This window comes from Nomascus leucogenys, chromosome 13, assembly GCF_006542625.1.
Source record: "Nomascus leucogenys isolate Asia chromosome 13, Asia_NLE_v1, whole genome shotgun sequence".
Classification (NCBI taxonomy): domain Eukaryota; kingdom Metazoa; phylum Chordata; class Mammalia; order Primates; family Hylobatidae; genus Nomascus; species Nomascus leucogenys.
In genome coordinates, this window is record NC_044393.1 from 51,249,170 (window position 1) to 51,265,380 (window position 16,211).

The 16,211-nt window shown below is 45.2% G+C and overlaps 1 protein-coding gene and 1 long non-coding RNA gene across 2 annotated transcripts in view; one reads left to right on the forward strand and one right to left on the reverse strand.

Annotated features, from left to right (window-relative positions):
• Positions 1-1,355, reverse strand: part of RSBN1L (round spermatid basic protein 1 like) — a 98,623-nt gene extending 97,268 nt beyond the window's left edge. The window contains exon 1 of the mRNA XM_003268192.4: positions 713-1,355. Within this exon, the coding sequence (XP_003268240.1) occupies positions 713-1,298 (586 nt within the window). The 5' untranslated portion in view covers positions 1,299-1,355. The remainder of the gene's footprint in view (positions 1-712) is intronic.
• On the forward strand, positions 287-15,777 carry LOC105740795. The gene is made up of 3 exons (XR_004032987.1): positions 287-1,870; positions 14,308-14,436; positions 15,376-15,777. It is a non-coding gene; the product is annotated as an uncharacterized LOC105740795 (long non-coding RNA).
• Positions 15,778-16,211: the final 434 nt, after the last annotated feature.

Genomic DNA, 16,211 nt, shown 5'->3' on the forward strand with positions numbered 1-16,211 from the left:
GGCCAAAAATCGTCAAAGCTCCTGGCTTTACCATTTGCAGCAGGGAAAAAAAGAATATGGCTGAAAATTTTTTCGGAAGGGTGGTATTTCAAACAGGACCAGCCAAAACACTTAAGAATACGCAGCGGAGAGTAGGGCGCAGGGAGGGTACCTTACGAAACAGCGCACTCCGGGCCCTGCACGCTACCTCATTTCCCTAATAGGGATGAAAAGCTCAGGCCTCTGGTAGCTTCCAGCTGACGCCAGTGCTCTCTCCACACCCCTTTTTTGACAGGATTATCCCGGGTTGAACGCTGTGTCACAAATACGAATTCCCGCGACCACGTCTAAATGGTCTAACAATCAATCAAGCATCTTTTACAAGACCAAACCCTTCCCCATCCCGTTCCCTCCATCTCTCTCTCCCTAGCCAAACAAACCTAGGGGAGTCCTCAAGACGGATTTTCACAAATCTTACAGCGCACTAACTGGGAGGAAGAAACAATACAGAAAATAAGAGTGTCGGCCATCCCCCTCTCTGCAACCTAAATTACAGGATCCATTTCCTGTCCCCTTGGGAACTGCAAAATCCTCTGCTGAAAACCGGACGCCTCCCGGCCCGTCCAGGCCGGCGCACGCGGCCGCCGCGCTCCCCCTTCCCGGGCCCCGTGGGCGCCAGGGGGCGGCGGGGACCTGCGGCGCCCTCCCCTCCCCCTCCCCGCACGGCACCCACCTCGGGGCAGCGGCTTCACCTCCCCGTTCTCCTCCCGGGAGGCCCCGCCGGCCTCTCGGGCCCCGCCGAGACCGTGCTTCCTCCTCTCCTTCTCCCGCTTCTCCTTAGGTCTGCGCGACTTGGCGTTAGCCGAGGCAGCGGCGGCGGCGGCGGGCAGGAGGAGATGGGGAGGCTGAGCGTGCAGCAGCGTAGGAGGGACCAGCAGTTTGCGCGGCACCGGCTGAGACAAGGAAGCGGAGGCTGAGGACGGAACGGCCGTGCCAGCGGAGAAAGAGAAACTGCTCCGAGAAGAGGACGGGGAGGGAGCAGCAGATAGAGGGGCAAAGCTCCAAGAAGCGGGGCTGCCATAGCTCTGAGGCGAAGGTGCTGCTGGCGGCTGCAGCTGTCTGCTGTTCCCGCCGCTGCCCCCTTCTCCGTTCACTCTCCGCGGTGCCTTCTTCTCCTCAGTCCGGACCTTCTTGGCGGACAGAGAACCCGGAGGGTCCCGGGAGGAGGGTTGCAGCTTGCCAAACGGTTCTTTCTCCGAGACGGTGGCGGTGGGGGCCGCGGCAGCGACACAGTGCACGGGGCTCGGCGGTTCCGCCATTTTGCGCTCCTGTTATATTTACTCTCCTCCGCTAGCCGGCGCGGGGCAGGGGGCGGGCCCTCCGCGAGGGGTAGGGAAGGGGCGGAGCGGCCAGGCCACCGGCCGAGACTTCCATTGGGCGAGCCACGCTGAGGGATCCACCTAAGAGCCAATCAAAGGCACAAACATCAGACGCAGGGGCGGGATCGCCATAGGGACCCTCTTTGGAGGTCAGAGCCCGGCGGGGTGCGGCTAGTGGCGGAGCGCACTGCGAGGGGAGGGATTTCCACTGTCGCTGGCGTGAACTCGAGTGCCCGGTGGATATCAGGGAAGAATCCCCGCCCCAGACCTCCAGATCTGCCATGGCCGAGGTAGCGATCGTCTCTGCTGCAACGAAGACTGTTTTAACTTGTACCACTTTGCCTTCCATTTTTTCTGGGGTGCCTCTCACCCTGCATCTGCGCGTTCAGAAAGCTGGATTTCGGGAATGCTCAGTTAAGAAGAGAAAAAATTGCCGGGAATCAAGTCCTTCTTTTTGTTAGTCGGTAGTCGATTGATGGGAAGTGTTCAAAAACATTTGATGTGGTGACAAGGTACGTTATTATTGCTAGATCATGTGCTGTAATCCATTGAAGGAGATAACTTCCAGCAAGTCTAGAACTTTCGTATTACTTACAAGCTTGAAGGTGAGAGAGTCTCCCTGTGTTTGGAGACTTTTTTGAACTGTTGTGACTAGACCCTTAAGATTTTTAATTTATGTATTTATTGAGGCGGAGTTTTTGCTCTGTTGTCGAGGCTGGAGTGCAGTGGCGCGATCTCGGCTCACCGCAACCTCCGCCTCCCAGATTCAAGCGATTCTCCTGCCTCAGCCTCCCCAGTAACAGGGAGTACAGGCGTCCGACACCATGCTTGGCTAATTTTTGTGTTTATTAGAGACGGGGTTTCACCATGTTGGCCAGGCTGGACTCGAACTCCTGATCTCAGGTGATCGGCCCACCTCCGCTTCCCAAAGTGCTGGGATTACAGGCGTGAGCCACCATATGCGGCCTTTAGATTCAAATTTTATAATAATTATTATAGCCGGGCGCGGTGGCTCACGCCTGTAATCCCAGCACTTTGGGAGACCGAGGCGGGCAGATCACGAGGTCAGAAGTTCGAGACCAGCCTGACCAACATGGTGAAACCCCCGTCTCTACTAAAAATGCAAAAATTAGCTGGGCATGGAGGCGCGCACCTGTAATCCCAGCTACTCGGGAGGCTGGGGCAGGAGAATCGCTTGAACCCAGGAGGCGGAGGTTGCAGTGAGGCGAGATCGCGCCACTGCACTCCAGCCTGGGCGACGGGGCAAGACTCCGTCTCAAAAAATAATAATAATTATTATTATTATAACTTAGACTTGCCAAGAAAAATTCGTTGGCGATTATTTATAGATGTTTGAAAAGCAAGAATTGTGTTTTTAGGTTTCTGTATTTTAGCATTTAGTAAGCACACTGCGGGTGATGTTTTGTAAGCATGTGCTTTGATTTTTGCTCCAAAAATAAGCAATTTGGGGTGATGGGTTTTAGCTTAAAAGATAAGGAATGTGGCCGGGCGCGGTGGCTCACACCTGTAATCCCAGCACTTTGGGACGCCAAGGCAGGCAGATCACAATGTCAGGAGTTCGAGACCAGCCTGGCCAACATAGCGAAACCCCCATCTCTACTAAAAATACATAATTAGCTGGGTGTGGTGGCACACGCCTGTAGTCCCAGCTACTCTGGAGGCTGAGGCAGAAGAATCCCTTGAATCTGTAAAGCAGAGGTTGCAGTGAGCCGAGTTCGTGCCATTGCACTCCACCTGGGGTGACAGTGCCTATTTACTCATTTTTTTAAGAATATTTTTTAGAATTTTTTTTTTTGTCCAAGAGCGGTGGGTGGCTCACGCCTGTAATCCCAAGACTTTGGGAGGCGGTGGTGGGTGGATCACCTGAGGTCAGGAGTTTAAAACCAGCCTGACCAACATGGTGAAACCCCGTCTCTACTAAAAATACAAAAAAAATTAGCCAGGCGTGGTGGTGCATGCCTGTAGTCCCAGCTCCTCGGGAGGCTGAGACAAAAGAATCGCTTGACCCCTGGAGGTGGAGGTTGCAGTGAGCCAAGATCGTGCCACTGCACTCCAGCCTGGATGACAGTGAGACTCCATCTCAAAAAAAAAAAAGAGTGTTTTGGAGTCAAATTTAATATTGGTTTATGGACTTATTTTTATGTGCCTTAAATTTTTTAAAGTAATAAAAGTAATATGTAACATGAAAACTTTCTAGTTGGAATTGACTGGCAGCAGATGTCTTCAAGAAAATTAGCATTGGTGGGAGAGTGGACTGAATGGATTAGGCTAGAAATCATCTGCTAACGCACTAGTTTCGTGACCTTAGTCAGGCTGCTTCACTTGTTAGGACCTCTGTTTTCTTACCTGTTAAGTTAGCAAATTTGATTACATGATCACTAAGGTCCCTTCCACACTCAACTTATGCCATATTCAAGAAGCTTTTCAAAATTACACCGAAACCATTACAGTTGAATTCATTTTTTAATTGTTGGCCCTCCTGATCTAGAAAAGTGTCTCTAACATACATTAATGTAGTGCCTGGAAACTTGCACCACTCATTCCCTGATCTCTAGCACACAGGTCTGGAAAATCGGACTTCTTAAGAGCCCAGTTAAACTATACCCTTGCCTGCATGAATTTGTTACTCCTTGCATTACATTGTACTCTCATGCACTGTTATTAGGCCTGGCACTAAATTTGTAGAGCCTAAGCAAGAGTGTGGCTATGGAGGTCCACACACCATCTGTCTAAATATTTAAAAAATAAATCAAGATAACAAACTATTATATAAAATACATTCTATTCTACTACCTTGACAGATCCACTTTGATATGATCTGGAAGTCCATGTTTTAATTTAGAGTTCTCAGAGTCCCTGGACTGACCCCATTCTCCTCCCATCCCCAACTTCACCTGCCACACCGAAAGGCCGTACATGCACCCAACATGTCCAGGTGTATGTCCATATCCCCACCCCTCCGCAAATGGTGATGTACAATCGGCAGCTCACTCTGCCCTCAGATCTAGCCAGTCTAAAAGAGGAGTGCAGGCTCCAGGCAGGCAATGGCCCCTGACCTCATGGGCTCCTTGTCCTTTACAGCAAGAGGAGGGCCAAGTAAACAGAGGCCCCTTACCCAGATCTAAAGACAGGACTTGTCTGTTATAAAATGTGCGCAATTATCTCTTTTCTGTCTTGTGTAATTAGCCATTCCCTTTCAACTAGATTATTCTTGTCAACACTTAACTGGCAGAGGTTTTCTACCACTATCACCAATTTCTTTTAGCATAATCTCTTTATAATCTCATATAGGTTTTCCATTCTACAGCTAGAAAGCTCTTTTCAAAACCTTGGCTGGGTACAGTGGCTCATGCCTGTAATCCTAGCACTTTGGGAGGCTGAGGCAGGCAGATCACCTGAGGTCAGGAGTTCGAGACCAGCCTAGCCAACATGGTGAAACTTTGTCTCTACTAAAAATAAAAAAACTAGCTGGGCATGGTGGCATGTCCTTGTACTCCAGCTACTCGGGAGGCTGTGGTGGAGAATTGCTTGAATCTGGGAGATGGAGGTTGCAGCGAGCCAAGATCACGCCACTGCACTCCAGCCTGTGCAACAGAGTGAGACTCCGTCTCAAAAAAAAAAAAAAAAAAAAGGAAAAGAAAAAACGAAAAAAACCTAGATCTGGCCATCTCTCTTGCCTTGCTTCAGACCTGAAGTCAATGGCTTTCATTGCTCTCGGGACAAAAAGCAAAATCCTTAATATGTCCTATAAGACCTTTCATGATCTATCCCCTTCTTCTGTTTCAAAGTAAAAGGTCTTTAATCTCCAGAACCCACCATGTTATCTTTCAACATAGGAACATTGCATATGTGGTTCTCTCTACTTGACATGCTTTTTCCTTTGGCTGTTGCCTATGTGGTGATTTGGATAATGAACATAAGGGAGGCAGATATCATGAATACCTTCTATATTTCTAACCAGCAAAACTTGGACAGTGGTACCATTCCCTGAGCCAAGAAACAGTGGAAGAGTGACAAGTTTCAGGTACTCTTCGGCCTTGGACCTGTTGAACATGACGTGCCTTTTCTCATCTCCATTCCTTTCTGCTTTTCGGTCCTTGGTGTTGACGACTCACTGGTTATCTCTTGCTTCCTTTTCCATTTCATTCTCTGTAACAGCTCTACCAAAAGGATACTACCCTACCTACCCTACACCCTGCTTCTCCACCTTTTTTTTTTTTTTTTTTTGAGTTCGGGTCTCAGCTCTATCACCCAGGCTAGAGTGCGGTGGCAGGTTCACAGCTCGCTGCAGCCTTGACCTCCTGGGCTCAAGCATTCCCCCCACCTCAGCCTCCCGAGTAGCTGGGAATAAGACATGTGCCACCATACCCACCTAATTTTTGTATTTTTGTAGAGACAGGGTTTCGCCATGTTGTTGCCCAGGCTGGTCGAGAACTCCTGGGCTCAAACACTCTGACCACCACGGTCTCCCAAAGTGCTAGGATTACAGACATGAGCCAGCATACCCAGCTGAAACTGGGTCTTTTATAAAGAACAGAAATTTATTTTCTCACAATTCTAGGGGCTGGGAGCCCAAGATCACGGCACTGGCAGATTCATTTGTTTGATATGGGCCACATCCTCCTGAGGGGAGGAACATATTGGCCTCACATGGTAGAAGGCAGAAGGTAAGCAAGCTGAAGGCTTCATGAGGCCTCTTTTATTTATTTTGAGACAGAATCTTGTTCTGTCGCCCAGGCTGAAGTGCACTGGCGCAACTGCAGCCTCGACCTCCTGGACTAAAGTGATCCTACCACCTCAGCCTCCCAGGTAGCTAGGACTTCAGACACTCGCCATAACTCCCAGCTAATTTTTGTTTATGTTTTGTAGAGATGGGGCCTCACTGTGTTACCTAGGCTGGTCACAAACTCCTGGGCTAAAGCGATCCACTTGCCCATGAAGCCTCTTGTAATCCCATAAACCTCATTCACAAGAGAGCAACCCTTCTGGCCTAAACACCTCTTAAAGGCCCCACATCTTAATACCATTACATTGGCCATTAAGTTTCAACACCTGAATTTTGGAGGGGACACATTGAAACCATAGCAATGGGTAAAAAATAATAAGTCAGAGTCAGGTTGAATGTGAGATAACAGGAAGTGGAGGGAACTATAGAAAACTGGGAATATGATGTGTTTTCTACAATATACATTTGTGTTTCTCAGCTCTCGCTGCTCGTTCCCTTATGGAAATAGTGGTCCTACTTGTTAAATATATAGATTTTTTTAATGGGAAGTTTCCTAAAACACTATGCAAGCCAAACAAAACATCTGTGAGTCAGATATAACCCACAGACTAGCAGGCTGACTTCTGATCTAGAAAGGAGTAGCTTCGTTTTGTTAAGATCGTTTTTGAGAGTTTTGTTTGTTTTAATTCACAACCCTGTCTTTGTCTGTTGCTGCAATAGATGCTAATCAAATATATTCAAACTTCCAGCCATAACAAATGTGTGTTAGCAGTGCTTAGAGCTGTCCTCTGTGCAACCTAGAATCTGGTTTCTCTGCACATGACATCCTTCTGCCTTTCTGAGCTGAAATGCATTTTCACTCTGCACATGTACTATCCTCTGGCCTTGTCCAGCTTCCTGATCCCCTTGTATAAAGAAAGCAGTTATTTGGCCCTTGTACTTTATGCAGCCATGTACTAACCTTAAAGACATTTCTGGCCGGGTGCGGTGGCTCACGCCTGTAATCCCAACACTTGGGAAGGCCGAGGCAGGTAGATCATGAGGTCAGGAGTTTGAGACCAGCCTGGCCAACAAGGTGAAACCTCGTCTCCTAAAAATATGAAAAAATTAGCCAGGCGTGGTGGCACGCACCTCTGATCCCAACTACTCCAGAGGGTGAGGCAGGAGAATCGCTTGAACCTGGGAGGCGGAGGTTACAGCCAGGCAAGACTGTGCCATTGCACTCTAGCCTGGGTGACAGGGCGAGATTCCGTCTCAAAACAAACAAACAAAAAAGGACATTTCTTCTGCCCTTATGGCGTAGATATCTCAAAGCTCTACCTCCACCACATTGAGCTGCTCTTTTTTTTTTTGTTTGAGACAGAATTTGGCCCTTGTTGCCCAGGCTGGAGTGCAATGGCACGATCTTGGCTCACCGCAACCTCTGCCTCCCGGGTTCAAGTGATTCTCCAGCGTCAGCCTCCCGAGTAGCTGGGATTACAGGCATGTGCCACCACACCTGGCTAATTTTTTGTATTTTTAGTAGAGACGGGCTTCTCCATGTTGGTCAGGCTGGTCTCGAACTCCCGACCTCAGGTGATCTGCCCGCCTCGGCCTCCCAAAGTGCTGGGATTACAGGCATAAGCCACCGTGCGTGGCCGACCTGCTCATCTTTATGTGTCTTTCTCATTTGAATCAATCACTGGCCAGTTGTAAAGGCTGGTACTCTGCTTTCAGAAAACCTGAAACCTTTAAACTTTCGTGCTGTCAGTTCCAGTGTAGTCCATACTCTAGCACAGGGGCCAGCAAACTTTTTCTGTAAACAGACATATAGTAAATATTTTAGGTTTTGCAGACCTAAAATATTTGTAAATATTTTAGGCTTTGTGGTCTCTGTGGCAGCTGCTGCTCATAGCACAAAAGCAGCCATAGACAAGATATAAAGGAATGGGCATGGCTGTGTTCCAATACAACTTTATGGAAATAGGAGACAGGATGGATTTGGCCTGTAGGTCATAGTTTGCTGGCTCCTATGAATTTTGGGTTTTGTTTTGTTTTTTTCTTTTTTTGAGATGGAGTCTCACTCTGTCGCCCAGGCTGGAGTGCAGTGGCGCAGTCTCAGCTCACTGCAACCTCTGCCTCCCAGGTTCAAGCAATTCTCCTGCCTCAGCCTCCCAAGTAGCTGGGATTACAGGCACCCACCACCATGCCCGGCTAATTTTTGTATTCAATACATTGTTTTTCAGGCTAGGTGCAGTGGCTCACTCCTGTAATCCCAGCACTTTGGGAGGCCGAGGTGGGCAGATTGCCTGAGGTTGGGAGTTCGAGACCAGCCTGGCCAACATAGTGCAACCCCATCTCTACTAAAAATACAAAAAATTAGCCAGGTGTGGTGGTGTGCACCTGTAATCCCTGCTACTTGGGAGGCTGAGGCAGGAGAATCACATGAACCCGGGAAATGGAGATTGCATTGAGCCATTGCACTCCAGCCCAGGCGACAGTGTGAGACTCTGCCTCAAAAATAAATAAATAAATAGTTTTTCTGTTATTGGCTCCCCAATTTATATCTCTAAACCCGACTGCTCCTCTGTGTTTGTGACCTAACTACTCCACATATTCCACAGCTATGTCAGCACTTAAAACTCAGCATATCTATGACAGAGACTGCTCATTTCCTGCCAAGTATCTGTTTCTCCCTTCTCCCTTATTACCTGATCCCTTAATTCATTGAGATTGCAAAGTATCTAGCTAAGAAAAAAAAAAAAAAAGTTGCTTACCCTTCTTTCTCTTAGGGATAGCAATGAGATGTCAGGGAAAGTCTTTGGGTGAGGTTTTCAGGGAAGCTCCTGGGTGAAGAGGAGAGGAAACCCCGTTCTCTCTTTCCTGAAATTTGGAGAAGGCGACGTGGGGCAGTAATTATGAAGATTGTAAGCTTTCAGCTCATATTTTGCTTATTCGACGTTTCAGGTAATTCAGGTAAACTGAATTCTCAACTCTTTATTTTTCTGAGACCAAGTCTCACTCTGCTACCCAGGCTAGAATGCAGTGGCGTGATTTCAGCTCACTGCAGCCTCTGCCTCCTGGGTTCAAGCAATTCTCCCACCTCAGCCTCCCAAGTAGCTGGGATTACAGGCATGCACCACCACGCCCAGCTAATTTTTGTGTTTTTAGTACAGACGGGGTTTCACCATGTTGGCCAGGCTGGTCTCGAACTCCTGGCCTCAAGTGATCCACCCACTTCAGCCTCCCAGAGTCCTGGAATTACAGGCGTCAGCCACCATGCCCAGCCAAATTCTCACCTCTTAACCAGAAAATTGTCTTACAGCCTAACCACTTGCTCAACCACAGTCTTCTTTCCAGTTTGAATGTGTGCTTAAGGAGAGCAGGCCGGGCGCGGTGGCTCAAGCCTGTAATCCCAGCACTTTGGGAGGCCGAGGCGGGCGGATCACGAGGTCAGGAGATCGAGACAATCCTGGCTAACACAGTGAAACCCCGTCTCTACTAAAAATACAAAAAATTAGCCGGGTGTGTTGGCGGGCGCCTGTAGTCCCAGCTACTCGGGAGGCTGAGGCAGGAGAATGGCGTGAACCCGGGAGGCGGAGCTTGCAGTGAGCCGAGATCGCGCCACTGCACTCCAGCCTGGGGCACAGAGCCAGACTCCGTCTCAAAAAAAAAAAAAAAAAAAAAAAAGGAGAGCAAACTGGGGGAAAATAAACTTGAAAATTGTAGTAGAGGGATCAGCCACTGCCTAAAGGCTTCTCTGAAGAGCCATTAGCAGCCACACAGCAGGAAGCAAAAGGTAGAGAGAGTAAAAGGGGCCAAACAGAGTAAACAGAAACTATCCATAAATGTCTCTCCTGGGGTCAATTATGCTGCCAGAATTTCCATATGGAAGAACATCAGCTCATTTTGATACTTATTTTAAGAAAGGGATAGGAGGCCTATAAAATGTGTATCAGGAGCCTTATTCCATAATGTAAATCTCTGAAAAGAAAAGCTTAAGTTTTGTGGTTATTTAAAAAAAAAAAAAAAAAAGGTTTGTGGTTCCAGTCAATTCTCCAGGAAGAGGAAGCTTTTTTAGGGAAGAACTGGTAGGTAGAGAGTAAAGTGTGTTTATCCACACCTTGAAGCCTAGGTCTGGCAAAGAAATGTAAGGAAAAATGAGAGACTCATAGAATGTCTGAATTGCAAATGCAGCCCTGTACGTAATTTGTTAATTTTCTTTATTGTCCTTTACTTTCTTTTTGAACAGTGAATAACCTCCAGAATAACCATTCTTGGCTTCACAGTTTGAGCCACACTGTCAGACCACTTGTGGTTAAGAGGATAGTGTTTACTGAGTGCCTTGTGTATCTCTTACGTTTGTAGGTGTTATCCATCATCGCAGTTCTACAAAGCTTTCCAAGGCATTCTTCAAAACTGAGCTGGAATTTCATGTTTATTCTGACTCTACACCAGTTTTCTTTCTAATATATCCTATTTTGCAAGAGGAAGCAGAAGTCTAAAGCATCAAAATGTTAAATCCAGACATTGGTCAAGCCTCTTTAGAAGTTTAAGTTAATTAAAGTTTTATATTCAGAAAACAGACATTCAAAAAAGATGCAGTGTTTCTTAGAGTGCTGGTAAATTCCAGTGCTTTTATCTCATAGAAAAGAACAGGTTTGAATGTGTCCCCGAAAGTTGTGTGTCCCCCAGAGTTCATGGGTTAGAAACTTAATCTCTAATGCAACAATGTTCAGAAGTGGGACCTTTAAGAGGTGATTAGGTCATGAGGGCTCTGCCCTCGTGAAAGGATTAATGCCATTATCCAGGAGTAGATTAGTTTTTACAGGATCGGGTTCCTGGTAACTGATAACCCACAGTTAGAAGAGTGCAGTTTTGTACAAATACTGCATATGCCAGTAGAGCCAACAAATTGCAAAACTATGACTGTCACAAAGTTATTTCATAATTTTAATTTTGCAGATTCTGCTTTGAAAAGCTTGTCTGTATGATTTATGTACAGTGCCTTGAGGTAACAATATGATGATATCCTAATATATATTTTGCCTCAGATTCAAGTGCTGGCTCTTCTTGATTCCCCTCAAATTAATAACTACTTCTATACCATTAGTTTGAAAATAGATGAATAATTAAAACAGCTAAAGACCCATCAAGGAAATAACCACTCTTTTATTTAACTTTTAAAGCTAACCCAATAAGTCTCTTTACATGTAATGCCTATTCTAAGGATTTTAATCCTAATCTTTTCCCTATTTAATCCCTATAATTGAATTCAATGGGTGGAAAATACTAAGTTCTAATGTCACTGGGAGTTTTCTGCTAGTGAAAGTGTAGAATAAGGAGGTACAAATCAGATACCAGGAAACCTTGAATATCAAGGCCTGAAACCTGAAGTAAAGGTTTGCCAAACCCAGCTTTGACGACATAAGATGGACAAGTGCAAATGCAAGATAAAGGTGGTATGCTTTCTATTTGTTAAGTTCTTTTAACCATCAGTGGGGTTTGTCCTGAAATCTTAATCTTGCCATCTGAGCTTGCAGATACTGCCAGTATGCCTTACTCATCACTTTCATCTATATCAAATATGTGAATAGTCTGGACACCCAGTTACTTTAGTTTCCTTACAGTAAACTGGCAGTACATGGCATAGATCCTAGAGGCCCACAGTTTCTCTTAAAAGCTGTTTTAATGGGCTGGGCGCAGTGGCTCACCCCCGTAATCCTAGCACTTTGGGAGGCTGAGGCAGGTGGATCAGCCTGGCCAACATGTCGAAACCCTGTGTCTACTAAAAGTACAAAAATTAGCTGGGCGTGATTGTGCGCACCTGTAATCCCAGCTACTTGGGAGGCTGAAGCAGGAGAACAGCTAGAACCCGGAGGGCGGAGGTTGCAGTGAGCCTAGATCACGCCACTGCACTCCAGCCTGGGCAAAAGAGCAAGAATCTGTCTCAAAAAAAAAAAAAGTTCACTTGATGATGCCAACTGAAGTGATTCAATGGTTGTAGGGAAAGAAGCCTAAAATAATGCAGCACCAATATAAACTGCAGTACACAATTATAATGTAGGGTATTTGTGAATGAATAAATGGGGATTAAATACCTTTTTTTTTTGTTTGTTTGAGACAGGGCCTTGCTCTGTCACCCAGGCTGGAGTGCAGTGGTGCGATCTCAGCTCACTACAACCTCTGCCTCCTGAGTAGCTGGGACTACAGGCACGCGCCAACACACCCAGCTTATTTTTGAATTTTTTGTAGACAGGGTTTCGCCATGTTGGCCAGGCTGGTCTCAAACTCCTGACCTCCAGTGATTCGCCTGCCTCGGCCTCCCAAAGTGCTGGGATTACAGGCGTGAGCCACGGTACCCAGCCTAAATACCGTTTTTCTTTTTTTGAGTCGGAGTCTCGCTCTGTCGCCCAGGCTGGAGTGCAGTGGCACGATCTGGGCTCACTGCAAGCTCCTCCTCCCGAGTTCACGCCATTCTTCTGCCTCAGCCTCCCGAGTAGCTGGGACTGTAGGCTCCCGCCACCACACCCGGCTAATTTTTTGTATTTTTAGTAGAGACGGGGTTTCATCGTATTAGTCAGGATGGTCTGGATCTCCTGACCTCGTGATCTGCCTGCCTCGGCCTCCCAAAGTGCTGGGATTACAGGCGTGAGCCACCGCGCCCGGCCCTAAATACCATTTTTGATGTTCCAAATAGAGGCATCAAAAAGAAAAACCCAAATATGTTAGTGGGAAATGATTTTTTTTTTGATGATGTGAAAGGTAGTGTTATTTTTATTTCTATCAGCAGACTAATGTCTCTGACCACGTATGACAATTGAAAGCATAAGTCATATTTATATATATATTGCCTCTCTCCCCCATAATCTGTTATTTTTATAGTAACATTGTAATAGTTTTTTGTGGGTGGTTTTTTGTTTGTTTGTTTGCTTGCTTTTACTAGTCAATGACATTATTTTCTAGGGTTTCTTTATTCCTTGTTATATTACCACTTACGCTAGAGGTTCTTCCCTCACCATCCATTTATGGATTCACTTCTTCAGTTTATTGTCAAGTAATTATTAAATAGTCTGCTTTTGGCCGGGCACAGTGGCTCTTGCCTGTAATCCTAGCACTTTGGGAGGCCAAGACAGGAGGATCACGAGGTCAGGAGTTCGAGACCAGCATGGCCAACATAGTGAAACCCCGTCTCTACTAAAAATACAAAAAAACAATTAGCTAGGTGTGGCAGTGTGCACCTGTAATTTCAGCTACTCAGGAGGCTGAGGCAGGAGAATCGCTTGAACCCAAGAGGCAGAGGTTTCAGTGAGCCGAGATCAAGCCATTGCACTCCAGCCCAGGCGACAGTGCAAGACTCTATCTCAAAAAAAAAAAAAAAAAAAAAAAAAAATATATATATATATATATATATATATAGTCTGCTTTTTCTTATTTTCCACACATATTAAGTGTTTAGTCAGTAAATACTTACACCTACCTGTTGCCAGGCACTAGGCTAAGTGCTAGAATATAGCAAGAGATAAGGCAGACATGGTCTCTGTCCTCATGGAGTTAACTTTAATCACAAGATCTGTTTCCAAATAATCTGTTGTTTAAGACTGTGTTGTTGGGGTGAGGGGGGAGGGATAGCATTGAGAGATATACCTAATGCTAAATGACAAGTTAATGGGTGCAGCACACCAAGATGGCACATGTACCCTAAAACTTAAAGTATGTAACAAACCTGCCAGTTGTGCACATGTACCCTAAAACTTAAAGTATAATTAAAAAAAAGACTGTGTTGCCCTGTTGTTCAAGACTTTTATTGTTGTTCATCCCATTTATTACTGATGACAATCAAACAGTATTAAGTGTCTACAATGTGCCCAGCACTCTGTGACAATGTAATTGATAATATAATGAGATTAGTAAGCAAAGAACATGGGGAAAGACTTTCTAGGCTGAGGAACAAGCGTTTGGAAAGAGATTGAGAGTAATGACACATTCAATGTGGTATTGTTTGTGAGCAGTTCATTGTGGTTCAAGGATAAGGGACACGAAGTGCCATAAAAGGAGAGGGCTCTCTAAAATGGGTGAGAGCCAGATTGTGTAAAGTGTTGTTTTTGACTGCCTTGGCATGCTGAGGAGTCAGTAAATACCTTTTGTTAACTTAAGGGCTTTAATGAGGAAGAGTGAAAAATGTTCCCGTAACCATTTTCACTTCCTGCTCATTCCTCACAGGCTTCACCAGGTACTGCTTTCTAACTTGAGCTGGCCATTTCCACATTTCAGATAGGACCGATTTGCCTTTTAACTACCCATGTAATGCTTAAACACTGTTGCTGGTATCACAGCTTTCCTTCAAAACAAGTAATATTAGGGACACTTGAAATTTGGGAATTAGATTTACCTTTGCTGTTACTAAATAATTGTCAGAATTTTAAATGTCATATTCATTTTACACAACTAATCTCTTTAGCTTTCCTATTTATATTCCTACTTATGATTACTTGTAATTCTCATCTGAAAGCATTAAAATATTTTGAAAGTAAGACAGTAAAATTGTGAAATACTTTGGTATTGGTTACAAAACAGTGCTTAGGTACCTTCTTCCTGATTTTTCTGTATTTTTAAAAAATAAGGCCAGGCACAATGGCAAATGCTTATATTCCCAACTGCCCAGTAAGCTGAAGCAAGAGAATCGCTTGAGCCCAACCTGGGCAACATAGTGAAACCCCAGTCACCAATTAAAAACAAACAAAAAGTATATTCTTTGAAGATATTTTACCACATATACAGAAGCAAACAGAGGGGAAAGAATTGTTTAAAATAATGTTAAGCTAAATAAAGTCAAAGAAAATTTAAGTAATAGTTAATAGTTATTGTTATAGAAGAGATCAAGTTACTACCCCATTCTCAAAAAGGAAAATCTGCAAGTAGACTGTGGTGCTAGAGTAAGCTTTTCCTTAATTTCAGAAAGCCTGTATTAAGCATTTACTTTATGCCAAACACCGTTTTAGGGACGGGAAATACAAAATAAAACACAGTCCCTGCTCTCAGTGGACTTGTTGTCTAGGGAATGTTAAGTAGAACCACCTGAAATTGCATTGTTTTTGTAGGCCAGCTATCGGTTCCACCTGACATTATATGTGTAAACAGAAATTTGCAATAATAAAGATATGACCAAGGTGCTACGGGGCACTGACAAAACGCTTCATGCTGCCTAGAGCAGTCAGTGAAGGCTCCGCAGAGGAGATGACGTTTGAGCCGAGTTTCAGAAGATGATTGGAGTTTACCACGTGTTCACAGGAAGCAACAAGAATGAGGGCATTCCAGTAGCAGGAGACAGCACGCATAGAGATGCTGAATGAAGAAAGAGCCTAGCGCACATGGGAAACCGCAAAAGTTCAGACTCGTTGGAATGCTGGAAATGTTGTGAATGACAGGAGATGAGGCTGGCGAGAAAACAGAGGTCAGATTGTGGAAGGTTGTCAAGCCAAAGACTTTGATTTTATTCTTGAGATTGATGAGATGTATGTAATCCAGGAGTGTGCAAGACAATCTGTAAGGGTTCAGAAAACACACTGCTTCTAAATAGAGTTACCTTTACCTTAACTTGAAAATTTCAAATTGTGTAGGAGTTACAATGTGTATAATTGTTATTATAGTACTGGATCCAAATAATTTATAAATAAATAAATATAGACATAATATGGTATATAACAGGTTAAATTGTGTACCTCAAAAATTCATGTTTAAGTTCTAACCCTCATTATCTCAAACTGTGACCTTATTTGGAAATACGATCATTGCAGATGCAATAGTTAATGAGGTCAAGTTAAGAAGCAATAGGAGGCCAGGCATGGTGGCTCACACCTGTAATCCCAGCACTCTGGGGAGGCCAAGGTGGGTGGATCACCTGTGGTCAGGAGTTCAAGACCAACCTGGGCAACATGGTGAAACTCCATCTCTACTGAAAATACAAAAATTAGGCCAGGCTTGGTGGCTCACACCTGTAATCCCAGCACTTTGGGAGGCCAAGGCGGGCGGATCACCTGAGGTCAGGAGTTCAAGACCAGCCTGGCCAACATAGTGAAACCCCGTCTCTACTAAAAATACAAAAATTATTTTGTATTTTGGTGGCG